General features: G+C 39.3%; 5 protein-coding genes across 6 annotated transcripts; 4 read left to right on the top strand and 1 right to left on the bottom strand.

The window, feature by feature from the left end:
- Window positions 1-424: 424 nt before the first annotated feature.
- LOC6581103 (kinesin-like protein KIF12) lies at window positions 425-17543 on the top strand. 2 transcript variants are annotated; one of them, XM_002006825.4, is made up of 8 exons: window positions 425-904; window positions 12490-12688; window positions 12749-12976; window positions 13038-13178; window positions 15520-15661; window positions 15721-16555; window positions 16830-17156; window positions 17217-17543. In XM_002006825.4, the coding sequence occupies exons 1-8, from the start codon at window positions 558-560 to the stop codon at window positions 17227-17229; spliced, it is 2232 nt and encodes a 743-aa protein (XP_002006861.2). In that variant the 5' UTR covers window positions 425-557; the 3' UTR covers window positions 17230-17543. The 2 variants fall into 2 exon arrangements, with proteins under 2 accessions (XP_002006861.2, XP_032586243.1); XM_032730352.2 differs by lacking the exons at window positions 16830-17156; window positions 17217-17543 and adding an exon at window positions 16637-16804.
- Window positions 17442-18401, top strand: LOC6581102 (guanine nucleotide-binding protein subunit gamma-1). Its single transcript, XM_002006824.4, has 2 exons — window positions 17442-17543; window positions 17600-18401. Exon 2 carries the CDS (start codon window positions 17675-17677, stop codon window positions 17876-17878), a length of 204 nt encoding a protein of 67 aa, XP_002006860.1. The 5' UTR covers window positions 17442-17543; window positions 17600-17674; the 3' UTR covers window positions 17879-18401.
- Window positions 18402-19268: 867 nt separating this feature from the next.
- LOC122757817 lies at window positions 19269-19625 on the top strand. The gene has a single exon (XM_044011363.1). The coding sequence runs from the start codon at window positions 19385-19387 to the stop codon at window positions 19592-19594; it is 210 nt and encodes a 69-aa protein (XP_043867298.1). The 5' UTR covers window positions 19269-19384; the 3' UTR covers window positions 19595-19625.
- Window positions 19626-19658: 33 nt separating this feature from the next.
- On the top strand, window positions 19659-20770 carry LOC6581101 (PSME3-interacting protein). Its single transcript, XM_002006823.4, has 3 exons — window positions 19659-19959; window positions 20017-20177; window positions 20240-20770. The coding sequence occupies exons 1-3, from the start codon at window positions 19764-19766 to the stop codon at window positions 20612-20614; spliced, it is 732 nt and encodes a 243-aa protein (XP_002006859.1). The 5' UTR covers window positions 19659-19763; the 3' UTR covers window positions 20615-20770.
- LOC6581100 (nucleolar GTP-binding protein 2) lies at window positions 20612-22982 on the bottom strand. The gene is made up of 3 exons (XM_002006822.4): window positions 22663-22982; window positions 21923-22601; window positions 20612-21860 (listed from the first exon to the last, which is right to left on the bottom strand). Exons 1-3 carry the CDS (start codon window positions 22870-22872, stop codon window positions 20713-20715), a joined length of 2037 nt encoding a protein of 678 aa, XP_002006858.1. The 5' UTR covers window positions 22873-22982; the 3' UTR covers window positions 20612-20712.
- Window positions 22983-23216: the final 234 nt, after the last annotated feature.

Raw genomic sequence — 23216 nt, 5'->3', positions numbered from 1 at the left:
ATGTTGCACGAACGCCGCCCGCACAGGAGGCCAAAAGGGGTTTGTTTACTAAAACAGCGCGTTGATTTAATTGCCAGGCCCAGGCGAGTGACGAGTGGCGAGTAGCGAAGCAACAGCCACAACAAAATTACGAAAGGTACAGGTAGCGGCAGCTATACAGGTGCCAAGCAAACGTTAAAGCCAAAGCCAAAGCCAAAGCCGCGCGTGGTCACTCGCGTCCATTTCAAATTACATGGTGTGTATGTGTGGGTGTGCGTGTGCCCGTGAGTAAAAAAATTACCATAAATCTGGAGTATATACATATATACATACATATAATAAAAGTCGCCCTGGTGAACTTGAAGCTCAGTTCGTGTTGAGTTGACGAGGCGCGCGGTCGAGTCCCTACGCGCGCAGCTATTATTTTGAATAATTCGCTTAACGTTCGCTCGTTGGTTAGGCCTTTGGCTAATTCACTTGTGCGTGGGTGCTGTAGCCATGTGGCTGCACCGATCTAAGCCAGCGACAGTTCAAGTGCTTATAGCTTCGCTTAGCCAGTTGAGGAGCTGTGTCTAGTCATGGTGCGTCGCGCCTCGAGCGTGCCCCATTTGAACAATAGCGGCGGCAGCAGCGCCGACAGCCTTAATAATGCACGCAGCAGAGCTGCGGCTGGGGCGGCTCCTACGGGGCGTGGCAGGCGCGGTAATCCCGCCAGCAAGACAACAACGCCGACGCAACGTCAAAGCTCCAGCAGCAGCAGTGGATCCCGTGTACCGCGCTCTCGCAGCCTGACCAACGGCATGCGGCGCCTAAGTCCGCAAAAGGGCGGCAGCAGCGGCGGAGGCGGAGGCGGAGGCGGGGACGGTGGCAGCACGGGCGGCAGCTCACGAAATACGCCGTACTTTCTGCGCTCCCGTGAAAATGAGTAAGTGTGCCCAAGTGTTTCTGAGTGTGTAAAGGTGTGCGACGCTTCCCACCGTAATCAATACCTTGAAAATGTATCGCAAATAACTACAGTAAAGATTGTCAATGTGTGACTAATATAAAAAATCGGCTCAAGTTCAAATGAACTGCCTCTTATTACACAGAAGTGAAATACTACTGCCAATCTCTCATTATTTTTAATGTCCATTGAAAAATGCTCAGCATATTATTTATCTAAGTAGAACCACTCACCAGAGAACACATAGACCGGACAAGTAGTGTATCGCGTTTTGCACACTTTTTTTCGGGAGTTATCTCCCAGACCACTTTGTATTTGCTCGGGCTACGAAAATATACAAAAGGGAGATAACTCCCGAAAAAAGTGTGCAAAACGCTTTACACTACTTGTCCGGTCTATGTGTTCTCTGGTTAGTGGTAGATCGAAACTAATTACCTAAAAAACATTTTTTATACCCTGAACCCATTGCTCAGGGTATAATTATATCTCCTACATCTCCTAGATGTGCATTTTATACAATTTCGGTTTTTGTTAAAATTAACCCCCCACGATAGACGTGGATATAGTCCAACCCCTCACCCATAAGTTTGTAAAATGCATATTTCAAATACTGGAGACTTGTGATTTTGCAATTGCACGTATTTCATTGTTATAATCTCGATCTGAGTTTCATGAAGATAGTATGTCCACAAGAAAAGTTATTAAACAATTAAGTTCTCATAGTAAGCGCACATGCAGCCCATGTGTGGGTGATTGTGTGTTTGTATGTGTGTGTGTGTATGCGTGTGTAAGAGTGTGCGTGTGTGTGTGTGTGCGTGTTTCTTGTGTAAGCAGAAAGAAGCGAAAAATTATTGAAATAGCTATTGCTCGAAGGGTTCAGGGGTTCTCGTAGTCGAGCAGTCTCGACTAACATTATTTTAAAAACTCAATTGTTGAGTGATTAAATTATTATTATTAAATTATTGTAAGTAAAGCTCGATGATCTAAGTTTTAATATTCGCCTTTCAATTCCAAATTTGGTTTTGACACCTCTAAGGTATTATCTATTGTGCCCCGGGCTCTATAGCTTTTGCTCCAACATTTGATTCCAGCAGCAATCTTTACAAATTTATTTCAAAACGTTTTTATACTGAATCTCGAAGTGAATGATTAAATCGGTTTAGTGCAAGGTCCATTTGACTATCCGTCTGTCTCTCCGTATGAGACTTGAAATTTTGAAAATATGCTCGTCGCTTGCATGTATTTTGGTTCAACATAAATTTGAAATTGAATAATTTTTCAAAATTCTGCAGTTACTAAACTGTCACATTTCAGGGCTTTATTTCATTATACAATTAACTGACTTTGACGGCGAAATGGCTTGCATTCATGCTATTCGACGGCGAAATGGCTTGCGATATGCTATTCAATTTGCATATTAACTTCAAGCCGTCTATTTTTCAACATTTTTAACTTGGACTTTCTTGTTTGCAAATACAGAAATTGAAGAACAATCATTAAAATATTTATGGAGTTACTATATCTAGCAAAGTAATTAGTTTTGCCTGGTTATATATTTGCATCAATCCATTTGCCTGCTGGACGTGCGAGTAATAAAACTACTTAATAACCTGACCAAAGCACCAGGTCGGGGCGTGGAGCGGGCGTGGGTTAGCAACCCTTGATGAGGTACCATTAAAAATGGAAGGACATAAACAGGGTGGCATAGGCGTAATGACCACGCACAATAAATGGCAGGGACATACATACAGACAGACGGAAGGACATATAGACAGTCGAGACAGACTGACAAGCATTTTGAACATCGAGTTGCTCTCAATTGGTCATGTTTTATATTTAAACAATTAGGGGTCTTAAGTAAGGGAGTAGGAGCAGGCACGACATGAATCGATTTTGTAATCAAATCGACAAGTCGAGTCCTGCGAGTTCTGTTGTGTCCCGTCTGACCCGTTTCGAAAGCGAAAGTGACATATTTATGTTTGGATAGGAATTGTCGACTTATTGCTATAGTCACTCCCAACATCTTGCTTTATATATTTATAGTATATATTAGATAGTTTGGTTGTAGCAAAGTCAGTCATATTGAAGGTTAAGGACCTGACAGTTCTTTGGCTTCAGCTAGCTAACGCTTCGGCAATGGCCAGAATGTGTGCTAAAAGGTAATTTAACTGGTTTGTCCTAGATCATTTAAGGTATCTATACACAAACGAGACTTCATCAATACTTTTTGTTGTATCAGCTAAGTTCTTGACTATGGATTGTAATGAATATAATTATTTTCACACACTTCACATTTATTCGAACTTCGAAGTAATTAATAAAAGCAGAGTGGGAAGTTAAGAGAAATATTTATCTGCCATTTACAGAAAGTCCATTTACCCACTATTTCTGTACTAACACTCCAGAATATATAATGCTCAAATATTTCTCATATCTTCATCACATCAATAAAATTATCAATATTGATAATAATAGTACGAATCCTCTAATCAAGACTGCTCGACTACTAAGGCGTCCCCTGAAGTATCCTTCTTTTCTGCACTCACAATAAACAAAACATGCACACACCCATACATTGCAAGCATGCGCTGCAGTGTGGACTTACTGTAAAAGTTTAATTCACAAAAGTGCAGTGAGTATATTGGTTTCGTGCAATGTCCTCCTTGTGGTTCGCCTGTTTGTCCGTATGAATGTAATTTTTTTCAACTATAAACAAATTTTCCGAAATATATATTACTAGCTGGTCCGGCAAACGTTGCATTGCCTTATCCATTATTTCTAGGTAAAAAAATTGTTGAAAGCTATGTTGCTCAGGTTGGGATACACTCTGATTAATTTATTAATCGGATTTTCATTCAAGCACCTTGTGGTAAACGACATTCTTCGTTTTTTGGTCAAGTGCAAGAACAAATAATGCGGATGGTTTGCCAACACGTGAGCATGCCACGTACAATTGACCATGAGAAAAACACGCATTTTCTAGATTGAGGCCACAAATAGTCAAAGATTGGCCCTGCGATTTATTGATCGTAAAAATTGTATTTAAGAACCCCTAATAGGTTTACGACTCTTACAGCTACTCTCTACTAAATTAAGAGTGATAACCTCTAATGCACTCTAAAGCAGTCTTGAACAGCTTGACCAATGCATGATGTTCGTGAAGCATTTGCTGCAAATCTTGGAGAATTGCTCTTTTCATAGCTGTGTTGATTTCTTGACGCCGGTCAAGTTGTTCTTCCATATTGCCCATGAAGTATATTTGCAAGAATTTGTGCTGTGCTTCTTCCAGAGGTTGCAATGATCCAATGCGATGGCAAATCTGGCCTTGAATCTTTAAATTCAAAGCCATAGTTATAGTTAGATTTACAAACACTTTTTACAGAAATCTAACAAACTACATTATTCCAAATTTTTTTGTTTTTTTACAATCAGAAAATAAAATTTTTAACGTAAATTTCCTTAAATGTCGGATTATATCCGTCTCCAATAATTTCCGCCCAAATGAAGTCATTTGGAAACAGGCATTTTTGTTTTGTTTTGAGTGTTCGCTAGAAAATGTCGTGATTCTAGTGTTTCGCCATAAAGCAGGGAACGCAATGGCTCTGGTGGCGGGACCACTAATGGCAATGTCACTTTACCACTAAGGCAGCACGTTTCACCAGCAAACTTCAATGGGCCACAATACTGGTAAACAACGTCCATTGGACCAATGCAAACTAAACGATTCAAACTGTAGTCAAAAGTGCAATCATATCGAAACGCTGCTCGATTCAAATCAATCCTTGAACCATTTCTTATTGCCGTTTCACGGGCGGCCTCTCTTTGAGAAGCACGAATTAAGGCCCTTCTTTGCTGGGTACTAACGCGGCGCCTTTCTCGGGCGATTTCTCGTTCTTCGTCAGATAATTGACTCGCGATATTCCGATGCCTAATTGCATTATGGGTCCGCCGGGAAAGATTAGATCTTCTATGACGCGGCATTTTTTATCAATAGTAACACTGAATATGCCCTCGCACAAAACCACATAAAACAATCGAGAAATATAAATATAAATAATTTACACAAATTTATGTTTGAGACAAACAAATACCTGAACTTTCGAGATATTTAGCTTCTGTACGCACGCGTATTATTTATATCAAATGTGCTTTTTTTATGAATAGTCAGGTTCGCCTGAGGCTGTGCCGTAGACTGACTGACTACATTTGTTTATTTACTTCTATACTATTGTACAGGACCGAAATCTGTCACTGTTATCAAGCCTACTGAGGGAAAAAACCGCGTTTTTCAAGTATTCGTCAAATTTTTTCAGTATTTTTAAGAGCTACTATCGTACTCGTGCCGGAGACAAATTCAACAAATCAAAAACTATGAAAATTGGTCCAGCACATATCAAGTTATAAGTCTCTGTACACTTTTACACAACTCTCTTTTATATATATAGATATATAATAGGAAATGAATTTTCTGATATGCCAGAAATCATATTTGTCGACGAGCTAGAAAGGCTACGTAACACCTTGGTTCTCGGCCCTCGGTCGTGCAAGCCGCAAATGCTTATGTATATATCCTCCAGTTTAAGAGCCAGAAGCTTCAAATTTAGGTAGTTACTGATAACTTGCAATAGCGATGATCCAAAAATAATTGTTAGGCTTCTATGTGGCGTGGCATATACACATAGTTACGTTACGCACATATATATAGTTAGTTATATACTTAGCGGCAATATTGATATTAGCATCTTACATTGAATTGGTATATTTATTATATAATAATAAAATTTTCGTGTCGCGGTGTTTGTTGCCAAACTCTTCCGAAACGGTTCGACCGATACTCACGAAATTTTGTGTGCAGGTCGGGTAGGTCTGAGAATCGGCCAACATCTATTTTTCATGGCCCTAAGTCTAAAGTGTGGGCCACCATCCGTTTTCTTATATCCTGAACCCATTGAAAGTGGGAAATCAGGATATAATGGTTTTGTGAAAATTATGTAACAGTAGGCTTGATAACAGTGACAGTTTTCGGACATGCTCTCATGTTAAACAGTTATTAAACATTTTATTAATACGTGAACGTGATTAATAAATATACGAGTAAAGGTAAGCAATATAATGAGCAATCGAATACAATATTACGTCCCTGTTTATCACCAAACAGTTTTTCAACTTGATTTATTTATGTTTGACTAACAGACAACAATACCACGAAAACACAAGGGGGATAATTTGAGTCGTCGCACGCTCAAACCTAGAGGCATGCAAGATAGCATAACACAAAGATGAGATGAAGAAAGGCAACAAAGCAGTACAGATGTCCGTGTGAGCATGGCGCTGTTAGGCGCATCATAATTGCAAGAGGCACGAGATGAGCGAGGCCAGGAAAACAATTAGAACGAAGAGAAGCACGCAGATTCGTAGTCAACAGCCGTAGAGGAATTGACCGACATCGTCAACAAGTACAAGTAAATTTAAAAATCAGCCGGTCGGGATGTGTTGCTCATCAGGAAAAGTAAAACTCGCAGAAATTGAAACCCTGCCGGAACCATTGCACGGCTTCCTTACATATACATACCGATTGGGGGCGTTTCAATTCGATCTCGGGCCGTGAATTAGTCTTCTTTAGTCGGTAACGCCGAACTGCAACGTTTTTACTTGTTAAAATAATTAAATTCATGCATTTTCTGATATGCCAGAAATCATATTAGTTGAAGAACTAGAATGCTGAAATTTAGAATGTAGATCTACCCAAGATCATAAGATATAGCGGATATATCTACGCCCATTGGGGACATGGCAAATCGGATGAGAGTTTTACAGCTAGAACGCTGAAATGTTGCACGTAAGCTAATGTTATGATTCTTTAAAGTCTAATGACAATATTATAAGGCACATCGGACCTGAAGATATAGTAATGTTTTTAATTTCTGATATGTTTTGAACACCATTAATGTTAGACACCTAAAATTTTGTATATATACTCGGGCTGACCACCCAAGACGAAAGAGCTTCGACAGATATATGTCCACCCATAGAGGGCGTGGCAAACCGCAAATGTTTATATCTCATAAAGTATAACTGCTAGAAGCTTCAAGTTTGGATGGTTAAGCTACTAGTAACCTCCTATATCGATGACCCAAAGATAATTTTTACAACTCGTGGCAAATGGAAAAATACTCTGTAATTTTCACTTTTTTTGAGCGTAAGCAGTTAGGGTACCGTTAGCTCGTTCTAAGAACTGACTAAAAATGAGGAGTCTACGCCCAGTAGGGGCGTGGCAAATCGGGAAAACTGAATTTTCTACAATACTAAGCTACTAAATTGTTGATGGGATGTGAATGAGTATTCTGCAGTCGGTAACGCCCGACTGCAACCTTCTTACTTGTTATATATGTACATACATACTCGCTCACAAAGCAATAAATAAATATTGGCTTCTATGCACTCCGCAGACCCATATTTATAGATAGTCAGTCGTGACGCGACAGTTATTAACTGTTGATTCTTCTGTAAAAATCTGTAAAAACAATCAGTGCAGACTGCTCGACTAGGAGATCCCCTGATCCTGCAAACTTATAATCTTGCAATCATTTTACGATTTCGTCATACACACATGCGCATGCGCGCTCTCAGCTAAATGAGCAGCTAGCAGCGACTGCGCTTAGGCTCCACTGTAGTGCGAGAGAATTCAATTGTTGAATAATTTCTCTTATATGTAGTTGGACTTTCTACTTCAAATATCAGAACGTGATAAGAACGCTCAATGGAGGGTATTTGCCTAATCATAAATCTCCTCTAATTGATGGGGACGTGGTCCAACATCTATAAAATTTTAAGTATCTAGCCTTATATATTCTGAGATCTCGACGCTCATACTGACTGACGGACGGACGGGCGGACAGACGCACACGCCAGCCTCTACCTGTTACATAGATTTTCCGAAAAACAACTTCCCAGTTTCAAATATCCGATGGATTTGTAACAACAATCATTCTCTTTTTGACGAATAGTCCTTTCCATAGTAGGTCTCAATTTCACTAATCTGTAAAGTTTGAGCGAGTATTATACATTCATTTGGGCCCACCTGCAACGCTCATACTCTGTACTGTTTGCACAAAGAGTAAAATGTAACGACCCCCGATTGGGCTAGTTAGCATGTAGAAAAATAGCTTGCAACTCTCGCTTTTATATCTAACATATACTATAGTGGAGCGTTCGTATGTACAACTGAGTAATCCGTTTGGGTGACTCGTATGTGGACTAATAACAATCTCGTGCAACGCAAAAGTGTAGGGAGCGAAATGTCAATTTTGATTATCTGTACCACATTCCGTGTCCCTGTTGTTCCATGTATAATTATTATCTAATCCCTTGTGTGGAGAAACCTACGAAAAATCCATATTAGCACATACGTTTATAGAGTATAGATGTATTTTAAACGAATGCATACATGGAAACTCATATGACAGGTTGGTCAGCTATCAGCGCAAACATTAATCAAAATGTATTAACATGCGTGCACTTCAATAATTATGACGCCTATAATTGGGCCGGATCAGAGAGTGGGAGCCAAGAGACCGTACGCTCCATAAGCGAGCGTACATAGCTACATACAAGGCTGATCCCATTAAATTAACAAACATTTAATAATGTTAATTTGTCTTATATGTGCAGTGCATGAGTTAATATTTTCTAATAAACACATACCTGTATTATGTTTATTATTTTTATTTATTTATTGTTTTTTTTTTTTTTTTTTTTGTTGCTAATTTAATTTGGTATTCCGTATTTCACTAAGCAAACTTTCATCATGAGGAGTGGTTTGATTTATGTCTAAACAAAAGTAAAATGGAACATATACGTATACCTACAGTATGATTAGTAGAGGTCAAGTAAACAGACTTATTACAGTTATTCATCATCGGATCTAGTATACATGTGCAGTCATATATTAAAACAAACCCAACTATTGTTTACACAGGCACTTAGTGCTAAAAGCAGATGCCTAGTTATAGGTATTTACAGAGACGAGCTATTTAGCAGTGGTCGCTTGATATAATTAATATTGCCCTAATGGCCTCACTTTTTTTGTCTTTTGTCAGACTGAACTTATAATTTAATAAACTATTATTTTTATACCCTGAATATATAAAGTATATATATTCTTGATCAGCACGACGAGCTGAGTCGATATAGCCCTGTCCGTCTGTCCGTCCGTCCGTCCGTCCGTATGAGCAAACCGATCTCAGAGCTATACCATAGGCATTACAAGTTTGTTATTTTTTGATAACTCGTCCGATAACTTTTTTATCGAGAATAATCGAAAAATCGACTTGGTTTTTTCAGCCTAGTTTGAAAACTTTTAGACCTGGAGACTTCAAATTTGCGTTGTATATAAAGTTAATGGACACAAAGATTTTGTAATTTACAAATTTTGGATACCACGCTCCCTTGCCTCCAATTTGTAAAAAACGTGTTTCAAGTACTAGAGACTTGTGCACACATTTTAACCATATGATTATGCCCTGAAAGTTTCATAAAAATTGTCTTACTATAAGAAATTATTCAACTGATAAATTCTCATAATATTGCCCACACTTCAGCGCAGCCCAAGCGCTGTCGCTGCTAACTGCGCTGTCGCTGCTAACTGCGCTGTCAGCAGAGCGCGTGATATACGTGCGTGCGGATGTGTATGTATGCATGTGTGCATCAAAGAAGTGCAGAATGATTAGAATATCAGCTTAGAGGGTTCAGGGTATCTCCCAGTCGAGCAGTCTCGACTGGAGCCTTCTTACTTGTTATTAATAATTAGTATAGATTTCAGATGTATTTTATATTATACAAAGTAAAAGTTCTCTCGCAGATACCTGCCCTACCATTGTCACTAAACTTTGAGTTTCTAGCTCTAAATCTGTAGAAAATATAATCAGCGTAGATTTATGCACTGCATTATTGATGTTGAGGTGTCAACCCGAGTATATTTCAAAATTTCAAGTCTATAGCTTCAATAGTGGCTACAGTGGACTGATGACCAGACGGACAGCATGACGGAAATTGAGCCAGTAGACTAATTTTCGCGATAGTAATCTGGTTTGAACTTATTCTTATAGGTGATAGGATTAATTATTCTTAAGAAAGGATTCATAGTATGAACAAATTTTCAACAAATTTGTTTTACCTTCACTTCTTAAAACATGCATTTAATTTATGTAGTATAAAAATAATATTCTATGACTTTACTTATACTCAAAAACTCTCTACAGTCTTGATAAATTATATTTTTGTTTTAGGAACCTATCTGACTCTAGATTTATCCGGTTTAGATTTAGTCTATGCCAAAAATAAAGATAATTTTAAACTTTATTCAAATCTATTTTTGATTCGAAGGCCAAATATGTTTTGGTTCGAGACTACACATCGAAATTATATATTTATTTATAAGTTTTTCCTTCAAGAAACTAAAGCCTCCATTAGAATGTTTGCGGCTTATTAAGTATTTAGAGTCAATTTCAAGTGGACATAGGTTGATTGAACTTTTCCAAGGGGTTTGTGTGCAGAGCCGACTGGGAGGCAAGAGAAGTCCCACCTTGGTTCGTGACTGTGAAGTTTACTTCGTGGCGTTGGCCTCCTGCTAAAATATTTACCAAGTGCACACAAAACCAAGGCGTAGATTATGTCTGATTAATATATTTACTCACATGGCTAGTGCTTAATATCTTTTTCTTTTACCGAAATTCTGTCCTTAACTGCATTAATATTTAACTAGTAATTTGCGTGAAAATATTAAATATGAAAATTCAAATGTCAAAGTCCAAGGGGAAGAAGGAGATTTGTTTATTATGCATACGCCTCGTTGTTGTTAGCTTTATAATTCACTAAATTAAACGGGTTTTTCTTGAATGCCATCAACTTCTCTCAATCAATATTACCTTATATGTTAATGCTCGCATTTGCCAGAATTTCTGCACAGCTCAAATGTCATTGAAATGAAAAGTCGTATTAATCATAGTTGACCACGCGATTTCTCGTAATAACCCGAATCTAATTAGCTGAGAGAAAAACCAAAAGTTCTGGGTCTACTGGTAGCCTCGGCTATAAATAGGACCTTCAATCAGCTGGGCGTCATCAAGTTCAAGGGAATTGGAACAGGCGATTTTGCATTGGCCACAACAAACTAAACTAAACCAAAACAAACAAGTAAGAACGTTGCAGTCGGGCGTTACCGACTGCGAAATACTCATTCACACCCCATCAGCAATTTAGTAGCTAAGATTCGCTCTAATACTGCAGAAAATTCAAATACTGCAAAAATTACGCCCCTAAAGAGGCGTAAAAATTATTTTTGAGGCATTGATAGAGGAGGCTACCAGTAACTCAACTATCCAAATTTGAACCTTCTAGCTCTTTAACTGTAGGAGATATAAACTTTGAGGTTTGCCACGCTCCCTATGGGCGGACATACATATATCTACCAAATTTCAGGTCTAACATCAATAGTGTCCAAAATATAGCCCCTAGTAGGCGTTGATATATAATTTTGTCACCCATCTTTTTAGAATCGAAACATCAGCTTACGTGCAATTTCAGCATTCTAGGTTTACAACTTTAGGAAATACAGTTTTATCCGATTTGCCATGCTCCCAATGGGCGGAGTTATATCCGCCATAGCTCGTAATTTTGGGTGGTCGACGCGGACCTACATATCAAATTTCAGCTTTCTAGCTCTTTAACTAACATGATGTCTGGTATATCGGAAAATGCATTTTCCGATTTTTTACGCCTCTAGTGGGCGGTACGGAAAAATTTTACCAGACTTTATAAATCGGAGATGTACACGAGTATGTGTTCTAAATTTCAAGTCTCCAGCTTCAAAAGCGCCGAAATAGACTGCGTTCATACGGACGGACGGACGGACAGCTAGACAGACATCGCACAAAACCAATATAGTCATTTCACTTTCGTGAATGAGTATAAAAATTATAATTCATTACAATAACGGAATTTCGTGAGGTATTCCGCATAGCCTCCACGTCCATTTAGCCAAGAACAATGGCTTCCAACGACTATAATATACCACGCACTCAGCTGGCCGTGACAGTGTGTGTTGGCTAATAGAATGATTGAATCAACCAATTAGATAACGAGGCTGGGAGGGCTCGAAACCATAGACGAAACTGGGGGTTTCAATTAGTATTCAAATTTCCAATAAAAATGTATTAAAAAATCAATAATAATTCTATTTAAATAAGAATATCATTGCTATAGTTATCTAATAATTAATTAAAAAGTAATGCATATTCCTTTTAGATACTTCAATTCGGAAATTCATTACTGAACACTTTATAATTGAAAACGTCTTTATATCATTGTCTTTATGAATATAAGTCTTTAGGTACTCCCTCCTGCATGCAAATATAATTACATATATACCTGTATCACATAGCCCTCTCTTACACTGCCCCACAATCTCCGTTTCACATATGTGAAAAGCGATCAGTACCACATAAAGGTATTTTTATTTAATTTCCCCACAAAATTTTAATAATTGAGTTTTGGGTTTGCTTGTACAGAATTGGCAGCGCGGACACATTGGAAATTGTGGCCTCCAAGTCCACGGGCACGGGCACAGGCACAGGCACGGGCAGCGAGGAGCCCTCAACGCCAGAGGACAATATCAACGTGGTGGTGCGTGTTCGGCCTTTAAACGACAAGGAGAAACGTGACAGGCACGGAGCCACATTAAAGTTTCCTGGCAATGGACAAGTCATCGTAGGTCCAAGACGGGTTAAGCTCTTAGAATAGAAAGTAACATAAGCCTGCCTTACACAGATCGAGGGCAACGACACGGGCGCCAAGCGCTCGCACAACCGCGACAGTGTGCGGGTATTCACGTACAACGTGGTATTTGAGCCAGGTGCCACACAGGAGGATATACTCGACTATTCGGGCATCAAGCGCATTATTGAGATGGGCATTGAGGGTTTCAGCTGTACGGCGTTTTGCTACGGACAAACAGGCTCAGGGAAGACGCATACCCTAACTGGGCCTCCAGATTTGGTAAGTGAATGGATCAGTACAATTATATAAAATATACGTTTCAATATCATTCTCCATGCAGTTTGTGGGCAAGCCCAATCTGAAGGATCCACGGCATGGCCTCATATTCCGTTCGTTTGTGTATCTCTTCCAATTGATTAAGAATCGCACGGATGTTAATTATGTGCTTAAGGCTTCGTTTATGGAGATTTACAATGAACGGGTGAGAATATAGCAAAACCACATGCTAAGGTTCATAATTGTACAAAACCACTAACTAATAAAACTGTCACTATTCGTATTTGGTTTTACTCACATAAAACCACAAAAGTTGTACTCAATGTATTTCAATTTACATTTCATAAAATTTATTTTATTTTATATTTATATTTTGTTGTCCCGGCGAACTTCGTACCGCCTAACAGTCTATATATATAAAACAAAGTCGGGTTTGTTACAACACTTATAACTCGAGATCTGCTGGACTAATTTTTATGATTTTTGATTTGTTTGATTTGTCTCCACCCCGAATAGCTGAATATATCTTAAAAAATACTGAAAAATTTACGAATATTTGAAAAATACGTTTTTTCCCCTAAAAGTTCTTTAATTTCGGAGCTGTCAAATTTTTGTATCAAAATCAGTAAGTAATGTCGTGTTCCCTTTTAGATTAACTAATTTAGGCTTCGATGAACGTAATACAATAATACAAAACAATATTAATATAGATAATTAATAATTGAAAGAATTTTCACGAATCATCAAAAATAATGCGTAATAATTCATCGAACTAACCTTCTTGGTAGTTTCCCCACCTGAAAAAAATACAGTAAAAATTGTATTTTAGAACCCCTAATAAGCTACTCTCTAAGAGTGATAACTTTTTTTTGTGTACCAAAAGCAAACAGAATAAAATGTATATCAAGTTAAAATGGAAACAATGATATTGATCTTACCATTCAATGGATTAATCATTTTGATATTAAAGTGATATCCACCGTCTCCTTGCCAAAACATCAGCGGCTCTTGCAACGCGTCATATGAACGGTGCGTTTCATATATTCTTTGTAGTTGCCCAGTATTGCGTCGTGTAAGCACAATAACACGTGCTTCCAAGTTTTCGCCAGCAATCAGGATTGCCACTTCATCGATTGTTGGATTATATCCGTGTTCTTCAAAATTTTCCGCCCCTAATAAAGTCATTTGGAAACAGGCATTGTATTTTTGAGTGCTCGCTAGAAAATGTCGTGATTCTAGTAGGGAACGCAATGGCTCTGGTGGCGGGATCACTAATGGCAATGCCACTTTACCACTAAGACATCAGCAAACTTCAATGCGCCACAATGCTGGCAAACATCGTCCATTGGACCAGTGCAAACTAAACGATGCAAGATGTAGTCGATGGTGTAATCATATCGAAACGCTACTCGATTCAAATCAATACCTAAACCATTTCTTCTTGCATTTCGAAGATTATTCCTCTGTTCGATAAACTCGACGATTTCTCGTTTCTAATCTAGCCGTTTCACAGGCTGCCGTTCTTTGCACTTGTATTTGAGAAGCACGAATTAAGGCCCTTCTTTGCTCAATACTAACGCGGCGCTCTTCTCGGGCAATTTCTCGTTCTTCGTCAGATAATTAACTCACGATATTCCGTTGGCTAATTGCATTACGGGTCCGCTGGGTAAGATTAGATCTTCTAGGACGAGGCATTTTTATTAGTAGTAATACAGAATATGCACTCGCACAAAACCACATAATACAATCGAGACATACATAATAGCTGATCAAGAAAAATCATAGAAAACCTATGGAAAGACATTTACACAAAATAAATTTTTTTTACATGAGAGCATGACCGAAGCCTACTGCTTCAATCAAGTCTCAATGACAATGCAAAGATTCTCAATAGCAATAGGGAAAATACCGCGTTTTTCAAGTATTCGCCAATTTTGTAGTATTTTTTAAGATGGAGATAAATCCAACAAATCAAAAACCATGAAAATTGGTCCAGCAGATCTCGAGTTATAAATGTTATAACACATAACACGACTTTGTTTTATATATAGATATAAATAATCAATATCCTAAATATACTACATTTATTTAATAATTTTTATCACATCTGCATTATTATAGAATTTGCATTAAATGCATGATGACAATCTATATCATAATATAGTAGTAATTTGTATTTATAATTGTATTTATTTATTTTTTACTATGTACATTTTATTAAACTCGCCTTTGACTTACGTAATGTAGGGGAACTTAATTTAATATCCAATAATAATAGTGATTGGTTTTCCGTTGGAGCCATCTGCAAATATCATTGGACTAGTTTAGTATGCATTGCATTGACCTCTATTTGATGGAGGTCAACATGTCATCCCCACATTTCCGCCACCTTCTCCTCTATCTGCGACTGGATTGGTCAAATTGTAGCTATGCTAGAAATTTACTTTTCATTTTAGATGATTTGTTAGTCTAGTGAGGCAATTGCGCAAAGAGAACTTTTACGTAACAGTTGATTTTGCAAATTGATTTGCATTTTTCATGAACAGGTAATCGATTTGCTTAATCCGGGAAGCGCTCGTAAGCCTCTTGCCGTGCGCTGGTCCAAAAAATCTGGCGGTTTCTTTGTGGAGAACTTATTTACGGTGGACTGCGAGGAACTAGACGATTTACTGGCCGTGTTAGAAGAGGGTAAGTGAAGAAGAAAGAAAAAAATGAGTAGGTTGAAGAAAATATTTACTTTACTTTAGGTATGAGAAATCGCTCTGTGGGCTCGCATGCGATGAATGATCATTCATCACGTTCTCATACAATACTAACGGTCCACATACTGTCGGACCAACAAACAGATGGTGGCGTCTTTCTCTCCAAGCACGGCAAGATTAACTTTGTAGACTTGGCTGGAAGCGAGCTGACGAAGAAGACGATGAGTGAGGGTAAGACGCTGGAGGAGGCGAACAATATCAACAAGAGTCTCATGGTGCTAGGCTACTGCATTTCGTCGCTGAGCGATAATAAGAAACGTACCGGACACATTCCGTACCGGGATAGTCAGCTAACAAAGCTGCTGGCCGACAGTCTAGCCGGGAATGGGGTTACACTGATGATTGCCTGCGTCTCGCCGGCACATTATAATCACGCTGAGACGCTGAATACGCTGCGCTATGCATCACGAGCGAAGCGTATACGGACAAAGCCGGTCATCATGATGGATCCGCGAGAGGCTCTTATTCTTAGTCTCAAACGAGACATCCATGCACTGCAGATGGAAAATGAGCATCTGAAAGCGGCGCTGAATCTGCATCATCAGGCGTCTCAGCCGATGGACAATCTCTTGGAGCTACAACTGGAGCGCGTTCACACTGGAGATGTTGGCATTCCCGTACCAAAGATGGACTTAGAGCGTTTGCCAGAGCTCGATGGCAGCGAACTGGCAGAGCTTGTGAAGCTGTATATGGCAGAGAATGAATCTCTGCGACAAGAAAATAACCATTTGTTCACAGTGCGCGAGACCATATTAAGGGATCAAGAGATCGTATGCCGGGAAAATGAGCGTTTGCTCAAGAAATTGGAGGAAGTGAACAAGTAAGTAAGAACGAAACTCGAACCATCGATTGAGGGCACAACACTCTGGCTCATTGTCGTCTCCTTTCTAAATCGTTATAGGTTGAAACCGAGCGAGGACAATGAGCCATGTGTCGAGCCAGCGCCGGGGGCAGGGGCTGGGGCATAATTGGCTATATAAAATACAAATTGAACAATATTTAATAGACAAATCATGTTTTCAAAAAACGAATTTAGAGTGTGACTAGTGATCTAAGCAAATAAAATTCAAGTTCTGTTTTTGTTCCATAATTAGTGTCTGTGTGCGTTCACCTTTGATACCAGCAAGACCAGCCATTTCGCCCACCACGGGTAAGGAAACGCCCGGCACCGAAATCTGGACAAATCCGGAATCAGCTATTCCAGCTGCCATCCTACCATTGGAGCAACGAATGTCGGAGAATGCCGATAAGCGCACGCATACGGCGCAGAAGCGCATAGATGATGAGCGTATTGCAAAGAATATACTACTGATGGCAAATGCTTTTAGAAAGTCCAATGGTCAGCTCGCGCTTAACAAGGAGCTGCAAGCAGTCAATAACAATAACATTAAAGAACTTGCGCAACCAGACTTAATGCCAGAGTAAGTAAAATATTCAAATGAGAATACACAAGTTACATATTAAATGTTATTATTATTTAGCATGCTTACGTAGCAAATCAATTGAGGTACCTAACTACAGAGAAATATGCTATATTTATATTTTTTAAATAATTAAAACAAATGTTAACATGCAATTTCAAATAAAACGGATACAAAAAAAATACCAAAACTGTTTTTACTTTTCAACAATATGGCAGCGCCGTATCAGCTGTTGCAAGTTGCAACAGTGGCGTCTGCTGCTCCTGTTGCTTTTATTATCGATAGTTATTCATTCGACTGAGAGCGATACAAGTTAATTGAATCAAACGCTATTGATTTTTCGTCGATTCAACAGCTCGAGCTTGCGGCTAAAAACAGCTTTTAAAGGTAAATTCTATTACATTCACTTTAACTATTTAGAGCTAAACAGCCTCAATTTGCAGCAAAACAATATTCGCTAGCAACAAATAGTATTGACTTTCACCATAGGTCTTGCCGAGACTGCCGTTCTAGATATTATGGCTGCGAATTTGCAACAGCAGCGCACCATCAATGAGCAACTGCGTCGTGAGGCGGGAATACACCGCATCCAGGTGTCGGAGGCGTGTAATGCCATGATGAAATATATCATAGATCATGAGTCGGATGATTGTCTGTTAAGTGGATTCACCAGTCAAAAGGTGAATCCATTTCGCGAGAAGAATTCATGCAGCATTTTATAAGCTCAATTTTAAATAGGTACACAAGTTCCTAGCAGTATTTCATAATATGTAGACACATATTTATTGTTTACGTTCGCTTCGAGAACTCTAATAGACTAGACAACTACACAAAAATCTATTAATGCATGCATGTGTGTATAACCTTTGATGTTTGTGGAAATGTATGCTGACCTCAATTATGTCTATAAACTGAACGTAAATGAATACTGTAGAAAAATATTTATTACTGCAAGAGCAGAAAACCAAATGAAAATGTAAACGAAAATGAAAATGAGAGAAAAAAGAAAAAAAAAAGATCATGCCAAACCGTCTATAACATACATATGTATACCATGTATTTTGCTAATCCTATAGCTCTTTTTTGGAGAACGGCATATTCGCATATACATATATATATATATATTATATAACTAATACTATCAATTTTCAATAAATGTATGATCCTGACTAAAACATTTTTCCTATTGAGATATTAATAAATAATACCATATAATAAATGTACAGAAACAAATTTTTCCGTCATTAATGGACAAATTTAGCTAGTTTCTTGGCATCACATAATAAAGTGATAATTATAAAATAAATTACGATTTCATATGTATATAGCTAAAGATTACGGAAGACAATCTAAACTAGTCTTACTTTTTCATACCAATGGATATTTTTACAAACGTTAGTTCTTTTAACCTTATAAAGATCTTGAGTAAATTTCATTTAAGTCCTATTGTTCAGTCCAATACAGCCACTATGTTTACGCGTGTGGACGTGAGCTGTATTCCATGTAGGTTATATATCGGAATATTAGTAGTGCGCATATTTCGGGATGTTTACTACTCGGGCTTCCCTCTAAAGCATCAATTTAGATATATGGGGGTTCACTTACTAAATAATCATAACTGTGCAAATGATAGCAAAATTAAACTTACTTTATCAGAATATCAACAAGAATTTCTTATTAATAGGGAGTGGCGTAGCGCGAAAAACTAATTTTATTCATACAATCTGTTCAATCTGAACAATTATTATAGTCAAGAAACTATTCCAGAGCGGACGAGATGTACCTTGAGTATTAGTCCTTTATTTACTGCTAATAAATTTTGGGAAACCCTGTTAAGACTAACGGGGAGTGTTGCGCGTATTGCCTACTATCCCGTAAGATTACATATCACATCTCCCGGAGAAATTCTTTACAGCAACTAGTCCTCGCCTTATTGAACAGTTCCAAATAAAACATTTCTGCTTATGAACAGGCAATTGTGACATTTCATATTTTATTCACTTTCAATTACTATTCCATTTATAGAATTGGAAAACGATGGAACGCATTTGAATGTACATATGAACATATATGTGCACATGTGCTTAGGTCATTAATCTCACGTTTTTCTTACTATATGTAAGTCTGCTTAGCTTTGACTGTTCTATCAAATGTAAAAAGATACATAATTAGCTAGGAGTTGATAAATTTATAGTTGTAACAAATAGTTGATAGAGAAGTATATAAAAATGTGCGATATATCAGGAAATTTACTAATAAATCCGTATTTTTTATTTCTCGCGAAATTTCGTGAAAATCTGAAATCACGTGGCGTGGTGAATATAAAAGTCACAACAGTAGTTCAGATGGCTAGTAAAAAGTGGCGCCAAATGAGCAAGGCTCAAAAAGCTATTTACAATCAAATTGCGCAAATGAATCGCAAATCGCGGTTGAAATAAAGACTTACACCGTTATACATTTGAAAAACTGTAATGTGCGCGCACACTTATCTACGACGCTATCGATATTTTTCAATTGATTAAAATAAACAACGCTTTTCAACACTGTTCACGACAAATCAACATCTTCGACACATTTTCCATATTAACTACTTTGTTTTGCATTAAAATGAGTTCCGGGTTTGTTACTGAATCCGAGGCAGCGGAAGCCCGACAGCGTCGTCAGGAAGAATGGGAACGTGTACGCCAGCCCGAGGATCCGTTGGAGAGACCAGAGGAACCATATGACGGTCGCTCCCTGTATGATCGCTTGAAAGAGCAGAAAACAAAAAAGGATATGGAATTCGAGGAAGCCCACAAATTGAGTATGCTCAAGAAATTATATATTGAACGCATAAGTTATTGCAAATGTCTATACATAGAGAACTTGATTCGCGGCTTGGACGATGATGAAGTGCAGTTCCTGGAGCTGGTCGATGCTCACAAAATGAATGCTGAGCGTCAACAAATGCATGATGAGGAACTGGAACTGAGGGACTTTCGAAATCGTGTTGAGAAACTTCAGGAAGAGAGCGTAGACAAGGTGGAGGGACTTGCCACGAATTACATTTTTCTAATAATAATCAATATTGTTTATCACAACAGAAGCTTCAAGCGGAACTAAAAACTACCGCCAAATCCGTTGGCGCTCCGACCACACTGCGCAATACACAAAAGTCCCTACTTGGACAGGGCATCAAGCGCAAAAATGGGGAGTTGCCCACAAGCAGCAGCAAGGCTACAAAAACAGAGCAGACCACGCCCACAAAAAAAACGGCATCGACAGCTGTTTCCCCACAATCAAGCAAGCACGATGTGGGCAGCTTAAAGTGTATTGCCATATTGCCTGGCATTGGTTCCTACACGGAGTCTAGCGATTCGGATGGTAGCAGTGACACAGAAGAGCATGACCACGATAAGAGTAGCCTGGCCGACCTATGTGGACGCAAGGTCATCAAAAAGAAACAATGCGCCGAGTGAATAAGTTTCTTTTGTATTTTGGGGCAACAACTTATGGTGGATTCTTAATTATGTTTTGCTGCAGTGAATTATAATAAACTAGCGATAGAAAAAAATGGCTACGTGTCCTTTTTTTTGTTGCGATTGCGATTTTTCACATTCGTCGTCTCATAGAAATTGCTGCCAATTTTCTTGCGTTTCTGGCTGCGTTCCAGCGCCCGTTTCTGTTTGGCATTGAGTCGTGGCACCTTAGCGCTGGATGGACCATCGTCGTCGCTTTCATTCTGCTCATCCGAATCCCCTGGCTGGACCTTGGCAATACGGAATTTACCGGATGATGTGATAGCTAGTTGTTGGGTCTTTTTGGCCTTTGCTTTCTTGTGCACCACGCGCTGCAGCTCTTCATTGTATTCGTCCTCTGAATAGAAATCACTGGCGCCATCACTAGAATCGTCCTCCTGCTCTGGATTGACCAGACGCGCCTTTTTCCGTGCCGCTCGTTCTGCCTTCTGCTGCTCTAAAAGCTCCAGATCAATGTGGTCCAGCTCGCGCTCGTCCTGCTCCTCGTACTCCAGACCCACACGAATCTTACGAAAGTCTTGTATCTGCTTGAACTCACGTGCCTTCTTTACGGATTCGCTCACAAACGTAGGTGCCTCCGATTTGGCATCTTCATCGTCCTTAACAGCGGTCTCTTCAGGAGTGGCCTGCTCAGGGGATGTGCCCTCCTGTGATTTGGGTATGGCAAAGCCCTCCGGTGGCACATAAAAGGGCAACTTGCCACGCTGCCAATCATTGAGCACCATGCGTGCGGTGACTGTGATATCCGGCTCACCACCCTTTAATAGTTTACCAGTTTTCTTGGCCAGTTGCTCGAGGAAGTGTGTGGATGATGTCCAGCTTTCGATTTTATAGTTCTTTGCAATATACTCTTTGCGCACACGTTTTAAAACTGTGTCTACATAATCTTCCGGATTGGTGACGAGTTCCACGCGAACTACACCTTTTAGCACCTTCTCCGTGTCCGTTTCGGCAGACGGATAAACCACACCGGGGCAATCAATCAGAAATATTCGCTTCATTAGCGTTATGTATTGCCAAACCTTGGTCTCACCCGCGATAGGAGCTACATTACAAACCTTTTTGGAACGCAATGCATTAATAACAGAAGATTTTCCTACATTTGGGTAGCCAATAAAACCAACACTGATCTGCTTCTTATCCATGTGCAGTTTACCTAATTGCCGGAACAAATTGATCAGTGCACCTGTCAAAGAGTATTTGTAAGTATTTTGAGACCAAGCTGAGGACTACTTACGCAAGACTTACCTTTGCCGAAAGGATGCTGCATGGACGCATGAAAAGCTATTGTAGGATATTCGGCACTAAGGATTGCCACCCATCGCTGTGTCACCCACACAGGCACCAGATCTACTTTGTTTAAGATAAAGAAGAGGTGTTTGTGCGGTTTCTCCTTGCGTAGGAACTCCTCAATATACTTGGAACGTGTACCCATAGGATCGCGGGCATCGAGAACCTGCAGAAGCACATCCGAAGCGTCCACAACCTTATGCAATTCATTCCAAATACGTTTGCTTTGACCTGCCCCGAATACCCAATCTCGCACAGCCTTCTTTTCACCAGTATCTTCGCGTATGAGATCCACATCTTTGGTGGAATCATACTGATTGGCCTGCACATCGGCAGCACGACTCAAATCCTCGAGATCTCGCGCTTTTAAACTGACACGTTTGCGTTGTTTTTTTGGACCAAATACGCTGTCAAAGCTCTCCGTCTCTAGCAAATGAACTCGTTGATACTTCGACGCTTCGTTCAGCAGCGTCACGGGCAATTGCGAGGGTTTCATAATGACCTGATATGGGTCTTTGACTGCCTTGCCAATCTCATCCTGAAACTTTTGTAACGCTGTTTGCGAAATGACACGCGAGTTGCTGAACCATTTCGGTGTTGGCTCCACTCTAGCCATTGTTCCAGCGGGCAGACGACCCTGAGGACGGAACAAAACTCGATTATCTTAAGCATCTTCAATGCCTACATATGAATATTACCTGAAATGGTGCTGGGGTAATAATTTTTCCAGTACGATCGCGTTTGGCCTTGAAATTACGATACATCTGCAACCGCTTAATCGTGCCCTTGGTACGTGGGTGGGCTACACCTTTAAGGCCACTTGTTGGTCGCTCCGGATTCATAGAATGGTTGGAATGGTTAAAGCCCTGTGTCCGGGGCTTGCCCGGAGTGCTGCGCACTTTCGGCATCGTAATTATATTTTATTTACGCGCTCAAGTACGATTTAGCGGCTGTTCTTACAGCACGCACGTATCAAAACAAACACGTTCTGTTCGTAAAAGGGAGGTTAGGTTGAGACTCTCAAGTTGAGAGGGATATTTTTATCTAAGCACAATATCGATATTTTAAATATGGACCTTATCGATATTTATTTAAGGTTTCAATAAGATAATCCATTAAAGTAAGAAAACAAAATACCAATAGTAGAACCCCGTTCCAAAATGTTCCGCGAATTATTATGGCCTTTAATAAAATAATACCACTAACCATACTTGCACAGAAAGTGTGCTCCGTCTTCAGAAATTTTATAGTA

Source organism: Drosophila mojavensis, unplaced genomic scaffold, assembly GCF_018153725.1.
Source record: "Drosophila mojavensis isolate 15081-1352.22 unplaced genomic scaffold, ASM1815372v1 contig_82, whole genome shotgun sequence".
Classification (NCBI taxonomy): domain Eukaryota; kingdom Metazoa; phylum Arthropoda; class Insecta; order Diptera; family Drosophilidae; genus Drosophila; species Drosophila mojavensis.
Note: the sequence above shows the minus strand (reverse complement) of the source record. Positions and strands in the feature narration are given on the sequence as shown.

Coding starts and splice junctions, on each gene's coding strand:
- LOC6581100 (XM_002006822.4), bottom strand. CDS start 22,872: ATGCCGAAAGTGCGCAGCACTCCGGGCAAGCCCCGGACACAGGGCTTT. Junction 22,602..22,662: donor TTACCCCAGCACCATTTCAG/GTAATATTCATA, acceptor TTCCGTCCTCAG/GGTCGTCTGCCCGCTGGAAC. Junction 21,861..21,922: donor GCAGCATCCTTTCGGCAAAG/GTAAGTCTTGCG, acceptor ACTCTTTGACAG/GTGCACTGATCAATTTGTTC.
- LOC6581103 (XM_002006825.4), top strand. CDS start 558: ATGGTGCGTCGCGCCTCGAGCGTGCCCCATTTGAACAATAGCGGCGGC. Junction 12,689..12,748: donor CTGGCAATGGACAAGTCATC/GTAGGTCCAAGA, acceptor TGCCTTACACAG/ATCGAGGGCAACGACACGGG. Junction 15,662..15,720: donor ACTGGCCGTGTTAGAAGAGG/GTAAGTGAAGAA, acceptor ACTTTACTTTAG/GTATGAGAAATCGCTCTGTG.
- LOC6581101 (XM_002006823.4), top strand. CDS start 19,764: ATGAGTTCCGGGTTTGTTACTGAATCCGAGGCAGCGGAAGCCCGACAG. Junction 19,960..20,016: donor CGAGGAAGCCCACAAATTGA/GTATGCTCAAGA, acceptor GTCTATACATAG/AGAACTTGATTCGCGGCTTG. Junction 20,178..20,239: donor AGGAAGAGAGCGTAGACAAG/GTGGAGGGACTT, acceptor TTATCACAACAG/AAGCTTCAAGCGGAACTAAA.
- LOC6581102 (XM_002006824.4), top strand. CDS start 17,675: ATGGCTGCGAATTTGCAACAGCAGCGCACCATCAATGAGCAACTGCGT.
- LOC122757817 (XM_044011363.1), top strand. CDS start 19,385: ATGTGCGATATATCAGGAAATTTACTAATAAATCCGTATTTTTTATTT.